Raw genomic sequence first — 23,060 nt, forward strand, 5'->3', positions numbered from 1 at the left:
TTAACCTCACTTGCATGTGTTCAGATTCTGACCAGTCAGACAATGGCTAATGGCGAAGGGTCTGTCTGCCTGACCAGAGAGTTAACAGCATGGCACATATACCCATACATTTAATACTACAATAGTCAAAGTGCAACATTGCAGTCTTTCGTGATGAGTTTATCAAGCAGGTTCATGATGACAAATTAAAAAAAACAACTCTAAAGGTAACAAAATCTGCCTACCAGCACCTATAAGGCCAGAGAGAGACTTGCTTTTAACTACGTATTTGCATGCCCATGATGGCAGCCTCACACCAGGTTCACACTGGATGTGGAAGTGCCCAAAGCATGCTCAGTTTCTGTGGAGTGCTGCCTGCTTGCTTTGGTGCCCATGTTAAGCAATTGGGCTATACACACTGGACACAGTGTGCTGCTGAGCGGCACGTTTGGCGCACAACCTGCAGCAATAGTGTTGGTGCCTGGTTTATGTGTTATGTGAGCCGCAAGGGAATCTGGAAAGAAAACACTGAAAATGTATCATATACAATATAAAGTGTATATTACATATGATATAAATGATCTATGATAAATGATAGAACATATTTGTCAGTTGTGTCTGAACACACAAACACACACACCTCTACATGTGATTTAAACAGAGCATAGAAGCAGAATCATTTGCTGACTGGCGCAGAGAAGTGTGTCTCTGGTGTGAACAGCCAGGCGAAATCAGGCCATTTCTGCTTCTAGTGTGATCCCAGCATTGCGTATCCTGCATCTGACTGGACCATTGTTTGTGCATGTCCTCAGAAATTAATGCTACATGTCCGCAAGATGCAATAGGCACATGGGGCAGGGGCAGTGTGAGAAACTTACTCACCATTGTCACAAAGTGTTTTATTTAGGGGCCATGTTTATTGTGTACGTCACATTCTACACGGGTGAGGTCTCCGATGTGCCCTCTAGTGGAATCCTCCAGTAACACGTGTAGTACACAAGCAAGAATGTGAACAACTCTGTTCACGCTGCAGCCAGTTGTCTTCGTGTAAGTGTTTAAAAAGCTTATCTCCTTTTATCTCCGGCCTAAAGCTCACTAATTAACATGTTATATCTTGTCTGTTTAATTCAAAACTGTACAAGAAAAATCTCCCTTGATATTTGTACAAACCTCAAAAGGCCACAGGATGAAAATAATCATCAGGGCTGTGGGACAAAATTACCAATGCCTCGTTAATATGACAGGACTGAAATGTTAAATAGATTAGGCACATTTTGGTGCAAGGAAACGCAGCACAACTGCTCTGTGTTGACACTGTGTAACACACTCACACTAACAGCATCTCCTCTCCATCACACTGCGGGGTGCACCGAGTTACTTGACACTGTTGACACGGTTGTTGATGGCTCCTCAGGTAATACTGTGTGTTGACCTTCCAGGACACAAACTGCTGCTGCACCCCTCCAACTCTGGCTTTGTGCTCCACCTCTCCCTTATCCCCCATCCACATCAGTGGACAATTTTAGCCCTGAGTGCCGAGTCCGGCCATAGCAGAGCCTCTGGCAGACTGCCAAAGCTGGAGAGAGTGGGGAGGAGGAGGGGGCTGGGGGTAAGTGGGGGAGGGGGACTGGGAGGGCGACCAAGCAGTGAAAGGAGAAGAAGAGAGAGAAAGCAAAGGAGGGAGGGAGATGGAGAGAGTGTGTGTGTATAACTTTGGGAAACATAGGAAGAGGCAGCAAAGGGAACAAACTTTTCTCTCTTGGCTGCTTCCATTTGGACTTTTTCACATTTCATCAAAGACGTCAGTGTTGACAGAGCGGACACAAGGGAGGATCATTTGTTTGCTTTACTAGTTAAAGAGTTACTTTTCTGTTTTTATGACCAGCAGAAGTTATTTAGTTTTGTTGTTCTTTGCATTTTTATCTGATTATTGCTTCACTGTCTGAGCTTTGAAGAAGGCGTGACCACACATCTGAAATCCCTCCAAACTTAGCTGCAGCTCTCTCCAGCTCATGGGAGTGTGAAACTGGACTGAGACACACACACACACACACACACACACACTCATACACACATATACACACACACACACACACACACACACACACACACACACACCTGTTGTTGCTGAGGATTCCCCAAGAGCGCAGTCATGGGCATCTGCGTCACTATTGCTTGAGGGAATCTGTGCGTCCGTGCAGCTGTTATCTGGTGGTAGCCTCGGCGAATGTTACAGTAGAAGTTGACCTGCCAGTCCACAGAAGAGGGGGGAGATGTCATCCTACTACCCACGCACCAAGGACCTGACTCGCACCAGGAAGTCACTGACAGAGTCACCGCCGTCCTCTCCGTCCCCTACAGACAAAAACTACAGAGTAAGACCAGAAACTTTTCTAATAGATGTCACCAGTTTAGCAGCATAGATGTGTCTAATTTCCTATCTCTATATGTGGTATTTACTTTCAGGAAGCTGTGAAAAGTATTAATATTGGACATCTTAGTTTATTTACCCTCTATCCAGTGACTTGAAGACACTTGAACAAAGAACCTTATAACTTGTTTTCCTCACTGATTGATCCATAAACCATTTTTAACTACTAAAAAAACTACTACAAATTGTCAAGACACATGACAGCACAAACCCTGTGTAAAGTAGAGCCAAAACAATTAGGTGATTAATAAATGGAAAGAAAATGAACTGGCAGCAATTTTCAATGATTTATTAATCATTTTATTCATCTTTTTTAAAGCAAAAGTACCAAATAATCTGTGATTTCAGCCTCTGTAATTTGAGCAGTTGCTACTTTTCTTCATCATTTGATAGTTAAATGAATATATTTTAGTTTTTGACAGTTTGGGAGATAAGTCTGAGAAGATACGGCACACTGCTCTTGCTCATCATCACAATTTATTGGTTATACTAACATTTCAGTCCCTCTGGACTCCTGTTTGCTCTTCACAAAGGTCCAGAGGGACAGAAACATTAGTGCAACCAATAAACTGTGATGCTGAGAAAGAGCAGTGTGCGGGATCTTATCTGCTCAAGACTCAAGCGCTACTTTTCATCTGAGAAAGACGACAGATAAAACTAAAGACATCCTCTTGATCTTTGAAATTATACTGGGCATTTCTGACAATTTTCTGAAAGTTTTTTTTTTTTTTGGCAAAGCGATCACTACTAAACTAGCTGATTAACTGTTAATTGAAGTAATTATTAGTTACAGCCCTTGTAAAGTATTTATAGGTTTGGACATGTGCCGCTGTGAGCGTGTTCAGTTTAACAAATATTTCATTATTTAACTGACAGGGCTCCCGTGCTATCTAAAAACATACATTCAATGACTTTTCAAGGACATTCCAGGCCCAATTTCATAAAGTTCAAGGACCCAAGGCAGCAAAGTTTGAGACAAGGATCAAGGTTCATAAAATAGCTGAAGCTCTGTGTGTGAGGATGCTGCATATGTTATGTAGAGCAACCCTGTTTGATTTTTGGTGCTGTTGTAGTTGTCAGCATTGTTATAGTTATCTATTTATTTATCTAAAGATATGGTGCATGATAAATTTCCAAAAGGAGTAATATCCATCTAGCTATCTATCCATGGTTAGTTACTAGTACAAAACTGTATAATGAGAACTGGCAGGCTTTACTGAAGCTCACAGACAACAATTAAAAATTGCCCTCTTTATGACCCGTGTTCATTTTAAAAAACATTCAAAGCCTTGATATTTTCTCCTTGAATTCACATTCTTTCAAAGGATTTTAAGGACCCCTTTCAACCCTGTATTTCCTATTGTCTTTATGACTTTGTGCATTTGCATGAATAATCTGTCACTCCTGATTCAGTTTATTACAATAGAGAAATAAGTAGTGAACCACTCATCATCTCAGCTTATGAGATGGCCCATGAAAGAGAGGCGAGTATTTGCTCTCAAGAGTCTGACCACACATTTCTGGAAAAGACTTTTGGATTGAAACGTTCCTTCTGTAATTTCCTGTTATGTTTTTTTCAGTGTAAGTGGCTTATTCTCATGGGCGTTGATTGACTGTTGTGTTTATGTCAGTGCTCAGACTCTGTGACAGGCACATTTAAAGGGACAGGAAGAAATGCAAAAAAAAAAAAAAAGAAGCAACGTGATTCTGTCTGTTTAGAGATGCACACATTTGTCCATCTAATGTCACGCAACACTGCTACTCATTACGGCACAGTTGCTCACGGTGAATGCTGTGGATGCTGTCGTGTTCCTGCCTTCTTTTCAGAAACTGTCAGTCTGCCTGTGCTGTACCCATGGTGGGACTCAGGCAATCATTTTCCATGATGTCAGCCCAATCTGAATCGGGCTGAGTTTTCATGGGAGAGAAAATGCTATGCAGAGAGGGGGCTGGGATCAGGTTGATGCAGTATTTTTAGCACTTGCCACAATGTTTGGATGGAAATGTGGTCCTCTTTAGTAAAATACAATGTGTGTTACAGCTGGGAGCAACAGGAAGTGGGATAAACAGGAACACATTTGCATTATTGGATGACACTCATCATTTGGCAGATGTTCACAGCCGTGGGAGGTAACTAAGTATATTTACCAGAGTACTGTGATTTAGTACAACTACTCCTCCTTTTCATTTACTACACTTCATTTACACATTTTACGATTCTGCTTATTGATCCTGAATCTATTTGATTCTCAAATCCAATTCTTTGAGGACTTTTATTTTTCAAAACTTTTACACAATTCATATATTCATATTCACAGCTCACTTTATACAGTTCATGGGACCTGTTAAGTGTTTAATTTGGTTGCTATTATTAAATAATATGAGTAAGATATTAATCTGTTCTTTTTCTGTAACTGTAACACTGAAACCTGCTGAAATGACAACATAGTAACAGTCCAACAACCAATTAATTTACAGTTTAAGGAGCTGCAGCCATGTGGGTGTTGGTGACGAGAGAGAAGTAGGAACATCTGAGTGTGGTGCTTGGTGTACTTGCATAATTGCAACTGAACCAAATAATAAATATACAAAACTTTGGTCGGGACTAACAGTGTAAAAACTCTCTAAATCAGAAACAGCTCTTGTTGAGAAAAATAAGCCTATCTGACTTCTCAGGCAGTATCCCCGAGTGGAAGACTAGGAAAAGAGGAGGCCTGATGATTAAAAACAAACAAACAAAAACCAAATAAAGAAAGCTTGTCATTAAAAAAACATTCATTAAAAGCATAGATCGTGGTTAAGCCGAGGAACCTATTAAATATAATTTCATCTTGTACTTACATGCTTGTCTTCCTCACCCCTTCCTTATTCTCTTGGCTTGCCTCAGACTGCAGTATGACTCCACCATCTCCTCCATGATCATGCTCTGTTGACTATGAGAAACATAACTGCATTTAGACATTTTAATGACTGAGGAGGAGACAGTATATATTTGTACATGAATAACAATTTTCACCTGTTCAGAGTCAGTCAGTTTTCAAGCCAGTAACTCAGTCCAGTCCTGTGTCATCTATCTTTGTTTAAAGTGTGGGTCTAATGCAGTGGCCTCTTCAAGAAAGTTCCTGTTGTAATCCCTCTGTAAAACATATTGTTTAAACATAAGATTTAGTCACAGGAATAGAATTATTGGTAACACTTTACTTGAAGGTATCTACATAACTATTACGTGGCATGGTCATGAACCTGTCATGAACATTATGTACATGTCATAAATGTTTATGACTGCTGTCATTAAGTGTCATTTGGTTTTTGTAATGACAAGGTGACAGTGTTTGGGTTGTCTTGATTATGACAACTTGACATTAACCAGGATGACATTACCAGAAGATGTCTTTGTCATAACAACTTGACGTTAAGAGGAAATGCACCTCTTTATGTGTTTATGACAAGGTGACATAATGATTGATACAAAGATATCTTTTGGTAATGTCATCCTGGTTAATGTCAAGTTGTCATAATAAGGACATCCCAAACAAATTTATTGTCAACTTGTCATGACAAAGACAACTTCTGGTAATGTCACTTTGATTAATGTCAACTTGTCATGACAAAGACAACTTCTGGTAATGTCACTTTGATTAATGTCAAGTTGTCATCATCAAGACAACCCAAACAATGTCAACTTGTCATTACAAAAACCAAATGATACTTAATGACTGCAGTCATAAACATTTATGACATGTACATAATGTTTATGATGAGTTCATGACAGTGTCATGTCACCCATATGTAGATACCTTCAGGTAAAGTGTTACCGAATTATTTCATGTTTTCTTTATTCATTTCTTTCTTACTTCAATTACCTGGTATTACGTGGACAGGTTTGCCCAAACTACCTTCTTAAGGTTGGATACAAATACTCTGTCTCCCTCTTTAACAGCAAAATGCGTCTCAAGCTTTTGGTGAATCAGCAGCATCTCACCACATGCAGAGTTCATTTCAGTGGAAACCTAGAGCGTGGACGTGTATAAAACTCTCATCAGGTTCATGAAGCCGGACAAGTCTGTGTGAGAGGAATACATTTTCTAAGTTCAAAATATGGATCGTCTCTGCCAGTTCACAAATGAGCTGGTACTTTAAATTCATTACATAGTACAGCAAACTAATCTGAAAACTGATCCTTCTTATCAATCCCTCTACATGTGTTTTCTCTCTGGGGCTTATAGATTATATCTCTGCAAACACATAAACAAACTCAACATATACTGTTACTGTAGGTGAGGGGTGAGTGAGGAGCATGCTTCTGTAGGGCCGTAACCATGCATTTTTTGACGTCTCTCTGCTCCAGCACAAATGATTTAAATTTTAAATATGACCAGCTGCTTGGTAACTAGGTGATCATTTGAATCAGGTGTGTTGAAGCAGAGAGATATCTAAAGCATGCAGGGCTACAGCTCTCCAGGACCAGGGTTCAACACAGCACCACCCCTGCGGTAAATATCTCAAATATTTGAACATTTTCCCATCTTTACGCACATATTTTGCCTTAAAACACCCAAGTAGCAAAATGCAATGGTTGTGGAAAACTGTTTGGGTTTTTTTCTTTTTGTAAGAGGAAACAAATAAATGAATTAATAAATACAGAAAAATGTGTGAACCCTGTGACAGTCTGGAAACCTGTCCAGGGTGTACCCCGCCTCTTGTCCAATGTCAGCTGGGATAGGTTCCAGTCCCCCAACGACTGTTAGTTGCAATGCTGAGGGTTATGATATGTACCTTCAGCTGAAAATAGATTGAGTTATGCGTTTATAAGGTAGGGATTTTCACTTATTGCAGGCACTGTACACTAGCTCAGCCAGCTAACTCTGTTCTAATCAACTTCTTTCCCTTTGCTGCAAAAGTGAAGGCAGTGTCTTGCTTGTTAGTTAGAGCAGTAGACCTAAAAATATATAACAGTATTTGCACAAAATTCCCAGTCTTGCTGTTAAGAACAAGAATATCTAATTTTCACTTACCCGATAATGACGACGTGCTGGCTGTTGGCAGAGGGCTGACTGAGGAGGATGAGGCATGGTACAATACGTCTTACAGGGTACACTCATTACTGCTCATGCTGGAGAAGGTGCTTTGTCATATAAGTAGTGCATCCTCACTTGCAGGAAATAAGTATGGTACAGGTGGTGGTTACTGTGGTCCCTAATGAGCAGACGATGCAGGAAGGCAACTGGAAAGAAGAAGTTAACAGTAGTGAGTGTATAGGGTGTTTTTATCATTACAGCAACAGACAGATAGGGCACTGTCAAACACGAGTCCTCAGAGGAATCAAGGTTAAATACTGCCACCTACTGACATAAAAGAGCATAACAAGACAATACCAAAAAATACACGACGCCTGCCACGATGTAAGGCTAGTATGATTTACATACAATTAATGCACGTTATTTAATTACTGTTTTGTTAATATACTATTTATTATAGGCTATTTATTATTATTTCAACATTAACTGAGTACAAAATATTAAACTGAGGGTGCAAAGAATTCTTTTACTTTATGTTTCACATTAAAATTTTACATGACAGAAAACATTTGCTGAGCTTAAGAAATTTAAAACATTATAAAAGATTAAACAAATGGTACAAAGGGTACCTTTTTGGCTTGAGGCTTTATAAAAAGAGACAGCCTCTTTGAGTTCAGATGTCCATGAGTTGTTAACAGTCCCACCAAATAAATATTTCCCCTTTAAAACTTGTTAAATGGTTTAAATCAATTTACTGTTTGAGGCTCAATTTGATGAAATTAGCCAATATTTCCAAAGAAAGGCAAGAATTAGACAATAGTCAAAACGTGACTATACATTTGTGGAACAGAAATTGGGATTTTCTCCTTCTGTTGTACCTGTTAATCATTTCACAGCCCATAGTAACCTTTTGGAGAGGGGCCTGACTGACCCCTAGGTTAGGAACTAATTGACTAAACTAACTGCATATAAAGTAGTTAAAATGAGCTCCACCTCGAACACCTCAGGAAAATACTACTTAAACACTGATGCAGCAGAATAAATAATCTAGTAATGAACTATATTTATCAATAATTGGCATGTCTTCAGGAGAATGAGTAGGCCTACTTTTTTTATTCTAAATACTGTACAGGACTTTTTGTGTGTACCTGAGTATTTTTACATTGAGGTAGTAATAGTTTTACATACGTAAAGGATCTGAGTATGCTACTCTGTATGAGGCATTTTGAGTCAGTTCTCTGCAAAAACAAAAGGAGGAAGATGCTTTCAGTGGCCAGACAGACTCAGCTACTGTAAAGAGTTAATAGATGAGGAGGAGTGAAATGAGAAAAGGTGAGTGAATGTGGAAGAAACGTCTTTTATGGTTATGTGTGCAGTGTCAGTTCCAGTAGTGGGGGTAAAGGAGTGTGTGTGTGTGTGTGTGTGTGTGTGTGTGTGTGTGTAGCTCAGATTTTCCTACTGCAAAATCCAGTGAGCTCTGAAGGACTGATGCTGTGACAGAGCGAGGGGAAATGGTTAGAGGGAGGGTGAAGAGTCTCCTAATGATGATTTCATTGGCTCTTGCAAACATTATCGTTTATATACTGTAGCAGGGAGCGCATGGAGGCAGCCTACATCTGTGTACCCCCGACTCCCCCCCGGCGTGCATGATGTTGGTCCTGGCAAACCATAAAACTGGAGGCAGTTGTGTTTACAGAGCGCCCGCGGTTCATGCATGCACCCGTTTCCATCAGTCTGACACCCTGTTGTTTTTCTCCCCCCACAGTTGATTGTCTCCTCCTGCATCTGCTCTGCTGAGCCACATGTGCCACTTCTGACTCCCTCTGTTTTTCCTAACAAGGGAATCACATTGCTGCAGCTGCTATCAGACGCAGAATTTCAACTATTACTCAGTTTCTGGCTTTGGCTTTATTTTGTCAATGCGTTTTGTGATGCAGACACATATGTAAGAGCATGTTCTGCTCTAGGGATTTCCTCTTTTATTAAGAATCAGGTGCTGTGAACCCCACTGGGCTCACTTAAGATTTCACTGGAATTAAGTTTTAAAAAACTCATTTCACCAATTTGCTAATCCTTTAGTGTGAAATAGGTTTGCGTACAGGAACTCATAATCTTAAAAGAGTTTGGTGAAGGGCTGTGTAACAGTTCATATCCCCGAAAGCAGACTTCACGATGATTTATTCATAAAACCAGGGGGCCAATCATCCCGGTTGATTAACGATTGTACACCAGATCTGATCGAGGATCTCCTCAGCGCTGCATGAAGAGATGGGAGTGAGTGAGAGCTCTTCATGGCTCCATCCTTGGCCCTTTTTCATCAGAGGTCATGGAGGTCTGTTTTTTCCTGGATAGCTCTGCTTGAGCACATGACCACATAAGGACAGGCAGCGCTGGCTCAGTTATGTAAACACTTGCTGAGGAATAGCTCCTTTGACGCTGCATGAAATATCCCCCGACTCTGCAAATGTGTGCGCAGGAGTAACTGTGCACTCTGTTCCCTTTGACATGAATTGTCCTCCTATAAATTGTATGCTTTTTACTGCAGTCTACATCTGCTTCTTGTCTCAAACAGCTTGGACCACCACACAAGACGTTTATTGTTGTTTATTTCTAAACAGAGGTGTTTAAGGCCCTCTTTGCCTGGCAAGACAGCAGCTCCAAATCTTTGAATTTAAGAGTAAAGTTTACGAGATATTGTAAAGACATTGGGGATGAGTCTGGACTTATGTAAGGCCTCACTTTTCCAGTCTCTCTTTTCCAGTCTCGGACTGATAGTAAACATCTCCAGTCATCATCCTTTCATGTGCCACGTTTATCAGCTGATGGCAGTGAGTGAGTTATGTATTTGCTCAGTCTGGTTTGGAGCAGAAACAGGTCTGGCTGAGGTCTGATAGATATGAATTTTGATATTGGAGACCCCTCTGCACACAGCAAATATCATGGACATCAGCACAGGGAGGCAGTAGACAAATAAACTACACCCACCAGCTAATTAGATATGGGCACATCTTTGAGGTAATATGATTTCTGAAAACAGACCTGTGTGAATTCTAACTGGAGAAAAAAAAAGATATAAACAACTGTGAATGTAGCACAATACCCAGACTCCTTGGTGAAGTGGAAACAAATTCAGTATGTGATCACCACAGGCAACTTGGCAGCCATGTAGACTGGACTAGTCATAGCAAAACCCTGCCAGGACAGCCTGCTATCAGTCTGTTGTCTGAGGTCAGACGTCGACCCGTCACACAGTAGATACTTTGCTTCTGATGTCATGATGTCATCTTTATGCTGCAGGCATTTGCGTGGCAGCCGCCTGTTCTAAAAGATTAACCGGGGCTCACCGGGGAGGTTTGACCTGCATGAACCCTGTCAGTGCAGTGTTTGGGTGAATTATATCTCACCTCTGCATGCATTTCTTCCCTCTGGGACTTCAGGTCTCTGAACACGCTGTGATAATTCACTTGGAAGTTTTGTTTTTCTTCTCTGTTGTTTCAGAATGGAAATGGAAATGGGAAAAAAATATTTCACTGCCAAGCCTCTGTTTGGTCTTATCAAACAAATAAATCTGGATCTAACCCCGACAGAACATTTTTTACACTGTGTTGTTCCCATGCTGAACTGTTGAATGATCAAACTAACATGGCTTGTTCTTTGTCTTTCAGCATGACAGACTGTCAAGGTAAGGATTTAGCTTTTTTTTTTTTTTTAAATCTCCTGTAATATGGAACTGTAGTTCCTGAGAAAAATCAAAAATAAATGCCCTAAATAAAGTGGCATTGTGGACTGAATGTGTTACTTTTAGATATGACTCCAGTGGGGAGAGTGCGACAGACAAACCACTGGGCCGCACCAGCTCTTACACTCGGAGAGAGACAAGGCTGGCTGCTCTGAACAGACAGGAGCAAGACTCCACTACCAAAGACTATAAGAAGGTAGTAACTTTTCAATTTCAATAAGCACAATCCCTCCTGAATGATTCATGTGGTGCAGAAAGCTGTAAGATCACCAGGCAGATTTATCTATTTTAATAACAATACCATGAGGGCAGACAGATGGAGATTTAATTGGACTTTAAGATAATTAACAATGTCAGAATCTCTGGAATCTTTAAACAAAAATTTACACAGTATTTGTCTAAAATAGTGTCTATGTAATATGAGGCTTCTGCAACCCTATACACTTTGACCTTAAAGACAGATTAACATTATACTAGTTTTTTTTTTTTTCACATTATAGGTTTAATTTTTTTATTAAACTGATGAAGAGACACCTTGTCATATAGCCATACTGTACAGTAACATCAGTCTATCAATATTATGAATTTTGCTTATGATACATTTCATATGACATATGTCATATTAAATTATTGTTGATGTTGAAAGTCATACAAATAACCTCAGAAAGGGAAAATAGAATTTTTTTGGATAATATTCAAGATTATGATATTGCAGTTATTTCTTCATCATTTTATTTATTTGACACCCAAAATGTTCAAATTTCAATAAATAAATTGGAAGCTAAGTAAAAATGAAACCAGTGTACACTGAGTAAAATATGTCACTAAACCAATTCACTTTAACAAGGCTGCAGCTAGCCGGCTAACTGACGTTAGCTGGCTAACGGCAGTGCTAACGGCAGAAGCTAGCAAGTTTTGGTTGTTAACGTTAACTTACCTCTGTAGCGTTTTAATTCTGAAGGAAGTCCTCAGAGTAGGACACACGGCTCTGAGAAGAGCAGGCAGACCCTCAGTCTTCCTTGGACGCTATTGCCACTAACATTGGCTGAGCTAGCCGCTAGCTAATACTAACACTATCTAACAAGACCTCATCGCAGGTTGGCAGGCTAGCTAGTTAGCGCGCTAGCTGTCAAGCGGCTGTTGCTGTGTGTGCGCAGGCGCAGTCCCATTGGTTGACCTTTTTTTTAATATATAAATACAAAGAAATGTAAATTTCTCTTGGTCTGACCTAGATAGATATCAGTGTTTGTGGAAGTGTTTTACAGATGTCAGTTCCTAAAGTTAAGATCAGCTTGGGCAAAAAATAAAATCAAACTAGCTTAGCCTCTGCGTCAAGCTAGCTACCTAGCAGCTGGCTAACTGTCAAAATCTGAATGCATTGCCAGCAAGCACACATTGTTGGAAATATATATACATAAATAAATAAATAAAAAGATAAGTAAATTAATGTATGTATGTATGTATGTATGTATGTATATACTGATCAGTCATAACATTTAAACCACTGACAGGTAAGGTGAGTAAGATTATATTGTTACACTGTTCTGTTGGGAAACTTTGGGTCCTCGCATACATGTGGGTGCCACTTTACATGCACTACCCAGCCAAACACATTGCAGACCAAGTACCCCCCTCCCCATGGTAGCAGCACTGCCCAATGACAGTGGCCCCCAAGCAGGACAATGCACCATGCAACGCCACAGGTGTGCTCAGGAATAGCCAGAGGACAATGACAAAGGGCTCTTGGCATCAGTCTGGCCTCCAAATTCCCTGGATCCCAGTCCAATCGAGCATCCATAAGACATGGCGGTACCACACCTTGCAGCCTACAGGACTCAAAGAATCCACCTCCAACTCCTTGGTGATGCTACAGGACACACCCAGAGGTCCTATGTCCATGCCTCGACAGGCCAGAGCCAAGTCAGATCCATGTTGGGGCTTCAGACCTGTCGAGGCAAAGACACAGGATCTCTAGGATCCAGCCACCCACAGATGCTCCTTGTTACGTTCCTTGGACCATTCCTGTGCAGTTTCTGCAGTGTGGCATGGTGCAGTGTCTGCTGTGGTGTCCAGTGCCATTGGGGAGTGCTGTTGCCATGAGGGGATGTACTTGGTCTGCAATGGTGTTTGGGTGGATGATGCGTCTCAAGTGGCATCCACATAAATACCAAGGCACAAATATATAGCCTATGAATATATAAATCAATATATAATTTTCTTATATGTCCTTTTTGTTTATTTAATACAGAATACTTTGTAGTTCTATATGTTTACTTGCTATAAAAAAAGGATTTGATGCATTGAAAGTCCAGAATCTCATGAATAAAGCTTGTTCTTCATTTTGTCCACTTTCAGATGTATGCAGAAGCTTTGCATGAGAACGAGAAGCTAAAGTCCAGGTTGCAGGACAGCAAACATGAACTGGCCAAGATTCGGTCCCAGCTAGAGAAAGTCACCCAGGTACAAAAAACAGAAAGCTGAAAACAGACAGTTAAGTTGTCTTCTTGCTGTTGCACCATCATCCGTTTCCCACGGGTGTGCAGATGGAAGATCATGCCCGATTACTTTATGAAATCATGTTCAAAAATAAATATAATTCTCCAGAAAAAACTCACAATAACAGAGGCATCCTGTCTTTTAGAGGCACGACAGAATATCAGAGAGATCTTCAGTACTTGAGTCAGAGAAAAGGGTAAGTGTCTTGGCAACACTTTGGCATTTTATTTGTCATGCTCTTTTGCACTATCAAGATGAATGTCCATCTCTTTTCTTCACCATTTTCCTGTAATTTATCTGTCTGCTTTAATACTAGTCGAATGGCTTTTCTCTCAATTTAAATATATTTCAGTCGTTTCTTCTCCTTCTTTATTTGCAGGAAAAACAAGCTCTTGAGAAAAGAGTGTCAAACATGGAGGATGAGTTAAAGGTCAGTCCTTGCAAAAATAAATTTTGCACACTCACCCTGGGTTTAAATAGCATATTTTTTTCTCTTATACAAGTCATGCGTCATTTACCTCAGTGATTTTTTCCCCCCTCCAACATTATAATAACACTAACGGTACTTGAAGGTACACACCTCCAGCAGAGCCCCTCTCACCCATGCTAAATCAATCACGCCTACAAGCAAAGCAAAACACACACATATAGCACACTCCAGGGTTGCGGTTAGTCAGGTGGGTTTCAAGTCAAGGAGAGGGAAGGTTAATGCTTCAGGCTCATTACCCACAGTGTTCTGTTGGGCCACTTCCTGCCAGGCTAAGGAGGAGCCTGTGCTGCTGCTCCCCTGCTCCACTTATCCCACTGTTGGGGTGAACATGGTGACCTAGTTCCAGCTGAATACCAAACCCCGTCCAAGAGCAAAAGACCTGCTTTTGTGAGACATTCCTGCACTGCACTGTGTGTATTCTGCTTCACAAAGAGAGACGCGGCCGAGCAGCAGAGCGATTTCAGGCCTGAGTAGACATGGTCTGCGCTGTACGTGTGTGCAAGCAGTCACAAATGACACAGTAAGATTATAATTTGATTGTTATGGTAATGTTATATTCCTCAAGAGGCATAAAATCACAGCTCCGGTCTGAGAAAGTGTAATACGCAGACAGTGACGAGGACTTTATAAATAGGACAGTGTTGTATGTCAGCGGCAGATGTTTGACCCCCGTGTTGTCGTGGTTCCCTCAGCAGGACGCCCCACTGCGGTTCCGCTGTGGGTACCAGCCCTGAGAGCAGGTTGTCTCAGGGGAGGGGGGATGGTGAGTGGTCACTATGACGCAGAGTGATTGACACCTGCCTGTCACCTCACATAATTCTCTTCTGTCAGAGACTCGGGCATGTTTACACGTGTGAACACACATGTATGTCACATGATAAGCTGAAATAGTTAAAAACTTTAGGCAAAGTGAAATGATACAGCGGCACAGGCATGCGTTTCTATCTTCTTTAGATGCAGAGCACGCCAGTAAGCTGGCCATTCACTCACTCACTCACAAAGTCACTTGTTCACATTTAGCAAGCTACAGATTGCTGTTCAGTTGTAATCAGATTAGTGCCACCCACTGGAAAGGAAAGATAGCAGCAACACTCAACTATTGATGTAAGATTTTCCTAAAACATATGAACTCATATAGAAGTTATCCCTCTCAATCATCACGTATGACTTAATAGAAGTGTGTGGCGGTGTATCTATCAGCAGAGATTCTGTCCTCTGCCTGTTTTTCTCATTTTCTTCTTATGTTTCTATGTTTGGGACATCCCTGGGCACACTGTGCAGGTGAGGCTAAAAATGTAGCAACCAGGTGCCAGACTACAAGCAGCACACATCCAAGAGGAGCCTGCAAATATTTAGGACACATTACAGAAAAAAAACGCAAATATCATGAATCAAGGGCTGGCTTTCATTTTAACCGATGATACTGTTTACAGTATCACAATTCCAATTCCTACATAGTAAACCTTTAAGACGTGCAGATGCAGAAATGTCAGTGTTGTCTTCTCATAACAGCTGGTGTTATTTTAACACGTACACTACTGTGTGTGTGTGAGTGTTACAACTGCTGCTGCTGCTGTTTTATGTGTAGCTATTTTAAAAACTGCAGTTGTGGCACTCTGCAGGTGACAGAAGCTATGAAACTCCTTGCCTAGATGGTGCACATAAGCACATCTACAGTAGAGGGGCACAGGTGCTGAGATCTGAACAAGCGACAACCTTCCTGACTGATTAATGAACCCAATGCAGAAGTGCCAAAAACTGCAGCTCCTCTAACGGCCACTTGAGGCCAGCTCTAAAAGCAAGTCAGTCTTCACAGACTTACATTTTAATGTGCCCAAGTTTATGGCAGGAATAAACATGTGTACAGTCTAGTCCAAGAAACAGTTTTGATCTCTTGAGCTCATTTCCTCGTCATGACATTCATGGCATGGTGGTTAGGTTAAACCTAACCATGTGCTTTTGTTGTTGAAGGAAAATTCATGGTGTTGTACCAACATAGTGCAACGTAGTGAAAACAAAAGTGTATTTTGAAAGAAGACAATGCATGTAACAGGCAGAATATGACACAGTGTCCCAGAACATCAGCAACCAATTTACCCAGGGCACAGTGCATGTCATATGTCGACATGGAAAGTCCATGACCAAACACCAGTATGTGACAAGGTTGGAGTGAGAAAGTGTTACCACAGTGGCTATGTTCTTTTTTTTAAATATAGTCTATGTTTCAGACCTGCTGGCACTATGACTCTGTTAGTGACGAGTCCTGGTTTCAGGTGCTTCACATCAGACGCACTGTGTGTCCTTGTTTTCCCTTTTATGAAACAGTATCCATGTCTTCGTGCCTTATTCCTTTGTAGGGTCTTACATTTCATACAGAGCGGCTGAATTATTCTCGACAGCCTCCGAAACTTAATTAATAGCAACTATGTTGAATTATCTGCAGGACTTGAGAGTTTGGTCAGATCTAATTTAATATCAAAGAGCTCAGTATTAAGAGAGTGTAATAAAGGATACAGGTCATTATGCATTCTCGCCTCACTCTGTTCTTCTCTTCTCTCTTGCCAAGGGCACCTCTCCAGAAACTGCACCGTTTTATTCTAATACCGAGGGAACATTATATGCATGAACTGTTAGGTCCCAAACACAGGCTAGCTTCAAATTGCTTTAATAAATGTGTTTTGGAGTTGTAAGGAGCAGCTGGATGCCCTCCTTAAACCTCATTCTTGGCCATATTCACGTCTACACACTTGTGTTTGGGTCGCCTGAAACTCTACAAGTGCTCTGAGTGTGTGTGTCTGTGTGTGAGTGTGTGTGTGTTATGTGGTTTGCCCTCAGGAATCGCGTCAAACCACAGATGTTTCTGTCGAACCACATTGAGGTTCACCTCAAAAAGTCAGGCCAAGAAGGGAGGGAAGTGAATCGTTTCTTTTCCTCTGACGCATAACTGACGACTAGGCTCTTGCATAAAAGTGTGAAATGGTAGAATATTAGGTTATGTGAATTCTTATGAATATATTTTGCAAAGCTATGAATATAATAAAACTTTAGCATCTCACCACTCTCCACATACCGATAAGCACAACCCCCCAAGGAGAGCTGGCTTCATAATTTCCTTTGCTTATTGCAGCTTTTTCTATTTCTTCTCAGAATCTCCCTGTTGTGTAAATATTCTTTTATATAAGTTGCTGATGAGTCCCTCTGATCTGTTGTTCTTCTCCCCTGTCTGTGTAGGTGTGTGGGCGCATGCCTGTATGAGTGGATATGTATTCAGTCTCTGTATGAGTCTTTCTCTTTGCACACGGCCTGCCTCCCTGCATGCTTTCTCTGTCGGCCCCTCTCTGTATCTCTCTCCTCCTCTGTGCAGGCTTTCCCTGCTCTGGCTCAGGTCCAGAGCTTGCGGAGGGTGAACGAGTGTCTCCTGGCTGAGAATAGAGCCATGCTGCGCGTCCTCGCCCGCCTCTCTGAGACGGCCTCCATGCCGGAGACAGAGGACCTCTGATCCTCTGACATCATCTGTCCTCCTTTACCCCTCCTCCTCCTCCTCCTCCTCCTCCTCTCCCCTTCTCAGCCACATAACTTCTACGCTCCCCTGTCCTTCTGGTGCCTCCACAGCCCCCTCGTCCTCTGCTGTGTTCCTCTCAGGCAGGTCCTGCACCTTCCCGATGCTCACTCCCCCCCACACTGCAATGCATCCTCTGCACTCTTTTAACCTGATCTCTTTTATGGCCATCAGAGGGCAACCCTGCTGACCCCTCCCCCCCCGCAAACATTTCTCATAAGCCTCCTTTGAAGTGTATTTTTAGCTGCATTCATGTTGCATGGGGCTTCACATGACATGAACTCTGCACTGGGAGTATTTATTTATTAAACATTCAGCAGCAGTCTACACCATAAATGCATTATTGTGGTTATTGATTTTGCGACAGAAATATATGCGGGTCCTGTGTAATGTGCTGTGTAATCAATGCAAAGTTGTTTGCCAAGGAAATAGCCATTCTAGTCAATCTTCCAAAAAGGAAATGACACGTGAGATCATTAGACTTCAATATGAGCAAGTAGGTGAAACACTGGGTGTGTTTTGGTTCGTGTTCCCCCAAAATGTTTAACTATTCCTTTAATTGCATTAGAGCAGAGCATTACCATGATCATGGAATTTAAATATGTTATTTAATATGAAGAAATTAAAGTAGACAAGGGGCTCCAGACATATGATTCCCCACATGCCAGGGGCGTTTGCTCACTCACCAGTTTTCAGTAATATGTCACAGCTAGAGAGCAGCGGGTTATTGTTTGTCTCTTGTAGAGGGGAAATACTTTGGCAAAGAGGGTGGTTATTTTTAGTCATCGCTCCTCATGAGAGACATGACCTAGTTTTGGGAAATTGACCCTCTCTCCGTTTCTCTCTCTTTGACTTTATTCTCTTTCACTTTTCACATGCAGAAAATATTGTCAAAGTCACTCCTCACTTGCATGATTAAGTACTGCAGAGCATGTCTTCATGGTTTGGCCTCAAACTTTAAGTCCACTTGTTATATCATTGAAGATGTTGTCCCATTATAGTCGTGGTGAATTGTGTAGCTTTAAATGATTTAACATATATTTTTAAGTGATGATGTCATTTTCTAATATCATATTTTCCTTCTGCTGTCCCAGATCCTAACAGAGCTCAAGTCAGACAACCAGAGGCTCAAGGATGAGAACGGGGCTCTCATCCGAGTCATCAGCAAACTGTCCAAATGAAAAAGATGTCTGAAGCTCCTGTTCTGTGTCTGTGGACGCTCCAACCCTGATATGGCAGTTTAATTATCCATGATGTCCCAAGTTGTGACTCCTCTCTGAGTTATGGTGATGGCTGCTTTGCAGAAATAAATTCCAGTTGGGGACGTGTGAGGATCCAAAGAGAAGAGTCAAATTTCACTGTGTGCTATGATGGAAGTTACAACAAGTGTTGCTACATGATTAGTTATTGCTATTTTGTAATACCAGTATTTCACTTTAATCAAATAGGGACCAGTCGTACTGTTTTGAGCGACCTTTTTAAGGCCCACTTCAAACTGATCCAGGGGTTTGCATGAAGGTACTGTTCATAATATTATACCCACACATCACAATAAGTTTGTTGCTACATAATGCACTGCAGAAAAGTATTTTAATGTTTAATTCACTTTAGAATGGAGATATATTATGTTTTATGATTTCAATCAGAATTTATCACCACACAGGTTAAATGACGCCCAGCCAAGCGACAAACAGGCGGTCTGGTTCCAGAGGTAAACACTAGATATTGATATCAAGTAGGGCTGGGTAAGGGTATCAGCCGAAATAAGTCAGAACTACATAGTATTGTAAAGTTTCCAGTCAACCGATACATGCATTTGATCCTTTTCGTGCCAATGGTCTTATCCCGAACCAGTCTTGACTCCCTGCTGGATCAGCAAACTTTCTGTTGCTGCCATCTCCAGAGCCGCTCTCCTGCTAGCGAACAGTCAGTTGAATGTCTGCCAGGTTAGAATAAGCTAACACAGCAGCAGCGGCTTACAACCAATACCGAGCTGTTAAATGCCCCCACCAAACTCACTCCGAGACCGAAATGGCTTGACTCTATCATTAAACCCACTGATAACCGTGAGGTAACAATGCTAACAGTTAGCCCCATCACTGGTCCCCAGCAGCTACAACCCATACATCTGTGGTCTGGTGAAGTCGAGCACAGTGTATTTCATGGCGTTGGCAGTTCAGCGGGTCAAGATGACACGAAAATGTTTGAAAGTATGGCTATGCTGCTCAGAACTCTGTTGGTATCATTTTATGGTTTCTGGTATCATAATGTTTCAAACAATACCTACCCAGCCCTAATACGAATCCACCAAGGCACCTCAGTAGCAACAACCATCGAAGCCAGCACAGAAGTGCTGAAAGACGCACTTTTCTGACGGCAAATAGACTAAGAATGTATTGACATTAAAGAGAAACTTCTCTCATACATTTTTATATGAGCTGTGATGTAAAACGTATCATTTTGAACATTTTTACTCTATGATAAAGATATTAAGGCTCAATAAGACGCATGTTTTGGTTTGTGTTTGCCTCTCCCGGGTCACTTAACTGTGCCTGCTTACCTCCCTCAGTGCCTCTTAAATTTGATCAGTTCAAGTCCTGTTAACTTCCCTTTAGCAAACCTGCAACCCATTTCAAACTGCTAGAATACATTTTTTATGACATTTTGATAATTAGATTTTATGATAAACCCCACAGCATTTAGTATTTGAATGCGACCGTATTCTTGCCCTGACAGGCAAAGTACGGAGTATATGCACTTTGTATAGAGTGGATAGTGCTGATCTTTCATCACTAGCAGCACTTTATTATCTTCAGACTGGTTTCAGTTATTATGATAATGTAATTTAGTGTTTGCCAGATTATGTTCATTAGTTCTTTGTGTGGTTTCAGTAGCCATTTTTAATTGGTTTTTTTCCCTTTTATAGAGGATTTTTTATCCAGTGGCATCAAAACAGCAGATCGGCTACACAAAGACAGTCCAAGTGTGTGTGATAGAAAGTGTCCTATGTTCTGTAATAGAGATATATTTATTTATTTATGCATTTCTTAGTTCTAATCTTTATACGTTTGTTTACTATATGTTCTTTCAAAGGAATACACTGATTATTTTTGGTTGACCTCTGGGTCATCTTACTGTTTGGTGATGAAGATAAACACCAAAATAATCCTCTGGTAGATGTACTGTAAATCATTTCTGACATTCTAGCCTCCACAGTGTTGTATGACTTTAAAGGGACAGTTAACCACAACATGAAAAATACATGTTTTTAATTTTACCTTTAGTGCCATTCAGTCTAGACTGTTGGTATGAGTTGCTGAATGCTGGACATATCTCCTGAAGAGATGTCTGCCTCCTCTCGAATGGAACTAGATGGCACTCAGCTTGTGGTCCCCAAAACACCAAAAAATTTTGAGATACATTTGAGAAACTTGACAGCAATGTCTCTTTCCAGAAATTATGACCCGGAGAACTATTTTCTTGCTCCCGAACTACACTCGCCACCTGTATCAAAGTGCAGAAGGAAGAGTGCATCTACTGATAGCTCACCTAGCACCACTGAGCTAGCTAATGTTATAGCTCAGCTACAGAGGATGCCATTAATGTTTACATCTCGTTATGTCATGAGCACAAATGTCCGGGAGTCCGTCCTTCTGCACGGTGATACAGTTGGCAGGTGTAGCTCAGTAGAAAGGAAACGGTTTATTATGTACACCTGGCTACAGCTTACACAGTCCAATTCTACAGCCCTGTAAAAATCCTAACTTTATGAAGCTTTTGTTCTGGTAATTTTGGCCATATTTACTGGTGCTACTTCTGTTGCATGTTATTAACATTTTCTTTAATATTTGGGGTCTATAAAATGATTGATAAATATAGTGCTGCAGGTATGACATTTTTTTGGAGGCTGATGCAGAAGTTAGCGTTGCCCTGGTTCTCTCGTCAGAAAGCCTATCAGATTTTTCCATTGGATTTTTAGAATTGCACAAAATAAACCCTGTGGCAAACACATATTTATGCTACTTAAATATTTTGTTCAGCTAGATTATCTTCACAAATGAGCAAAGCGTTGGAGTGCTAACAGTGGATCTGTCTGTAGTCGCAGTACAGACCTGTGCACATTACGTCCAGAACTGAGCAAGGCACTATTTGATGGTGTAATCAATGTCTGTTCGGCGAAATATACCATAGCCCCGTGTTATTGCAATGGATAGTATTAAAGCATTAAAGTGTTTATTGAATCGTTGATGTCTTTAATCTCCATTAAAGCAGCAGCACATTTGATGAAGTGAAGGGTTTATAACTTCCTGTGGAATGCTGTTTATTTCTAAATAGAGTGAGACGCATTCACAGTAGCTACATGCATATCAAAGAGGGAATCGAACTAAAGGATGCAGGATACCATGACGACGCTCTGTAGTCTCATATAGCCACAACCACCTAATTTGCAACACATAAAAGCATCACAATTTACTGACATATTTTATGTCATAGAACAAAATGTTAAAGTCTCTTAAGCTTGTGTTAACCACAGACCTTATTTCAAGCATCTAAGCAAAGACCCATTGACTTTAAGACGAGGAAAGCGGGGGTGCTAAAATGCTAACTCATTTCCAGGGCTTAGGACTCATTCCTGCAGAAAGTCTACTACTTTACATGAGAAATATGAATAAAACCACCACAGAGGCTGCTGCCTTGTAGTGGTTCTTCTGAGACTACATGGTGTGCATCACCTTCACTATACTCCAAAGGAATACAGAGAAAAGGCAGATAAAGTCATCCCTGCTGCAAAACAGTGTGCTATTTATGTATCTTATCATATCTAATACAGACTCAGCCTCACATTTTCATTAATATTCCTCTACCTGTAGCGCGATGAATGATGCGTCTGAGACATGAATGATTTCGGTGTCTGTCTTCTCTTCACTTTAACAGATGAGTTGACCAAAGTCCCCAGTGTTTGATGTATTCCTTTAAAAACATGATGGTTTTGGCGTCCAACCAGGGCAGCGTGCTGTAACACCAGTGTTATCTTTGGTCACTTTTACTTTAAACTACAAATAAGATACAGCTGTTTCCATACTGGCTGTAGGTATATTGAACTATGCAGTGTATTGTATTGATGATGTTTGTAATGTGTTGATGATAGCTTAATATACGCACATTGGTTTACTCACTTTGCTTAATAAACTGTAAAGGAATGGAAATGTTTCCTGGTGTGACGTTAATATATTATGCATCACAGGCAGAGAGATTATTAGGAGCCAGCTGAGCTGAACGCTCTGCATATTAAACACAAACAAGTCATGGTAATTAAAAGGCCTTTATTTCCTATTTGACTTTTTTTT

General features: G+C 40.9%; 1 protein-coding gene and 1 long non-coding RNA gene across 8 annotated transcripts; one reads left to right on the forward strand and one right to left on the reverse strand.

Annotated features, from left to right (window-relative positions):
* Positions 1 to 1,668: 1,668 nt before the first annotated feature.
* Positions 1,669 to 22,921, forward strand: LOC125891416 (protein phosphatase 1 regulatory subunit 12B-like). Of its 4 annotated transcripts, none has more exons than XM_049580703.1 (8): positions 1,672 to 2,354; positions 11,094 to 11,110; positions 11,234 to 11,363; positions 13,523 to 13,627; positions 13,809 to 13,859; positions 14,043 to 14,093; positions 14,849 to 14,916; positions 18,807 to 22,921. In XM_049580703.1, the coding sequence occupies exons 1-7, from the start codon at positions 2,253 to 2,255 to the stop codon at positions 14,885 to 14,887; spliced, it is 495 nt and encodes a 164-aa protein (XP_049436660.1). In that variant the 5' UTR covers positions 1,672 to 2,252; the 3' UTR covers positions 14,888 to 14,916; positions 18,807 to 22,921. The 4 variants fall into 4 exon arrangements, with proteins under 4 accessions (XP_049436657.1, XP_049436660.1, XP_049436659.1 ...); XM_049580702.1 differs by having other exon boundaries at positions 1,673 to 2,354; positions 14,846 to 14,916; XM_049580700.1 differs by lacking the exons at positions 14,849 to 14,916; positions 18,807 to 22,921 and adding an exon at positions 17,518 to 17,791 and having other exon boundaries at positions 1,669 to 2,354.
* Positions 4,020 to 13,097, reverse strand: LOC125891423 (uncharacterized). Of its 4 annotated transcripts, none has more exons than XR_007449631.1 (5): positions 12,105 to 13,097; positions 7,426 to 7,634; positions 6,274 to 6,473; positions 5,427 to 5,546; positions 4,020 to 5,343 (listed from the first exon to the last, which is right to left on the reverse strand). It is a non-coding gene; the product is annotated as an uncharacterized LOC125891423 (long non-coding RNA). The 4 variants fall into 4 exon arrangements; XR_007449630.1 differs by lacking the exon at positions 6,274 to 6,473 and adding an exon at positions 10,833 to 10,914; XR_007449633.1 differs by lacking the exon at positions 12,105 to 13,097 and adding an exon at positions 10,833 to 11,080.
* Positions 22,922 to 23,060: the final 139 nt, after the last annotated feature.

Source organism: Epinephelus fuscoguttatus, linkage group LG7, assembly GCF_011397635.1.
Source record: "Epinephelus fuscoguttatus linkage group LG7, E.fuscoguttatus.final_Chr_v1".
NCBI lineage: Eukaryota > Metazoa > Chordata > Actinopteri > Perciformes > Serranidae > Epinephelus > Epinephelus fuscoguttatus.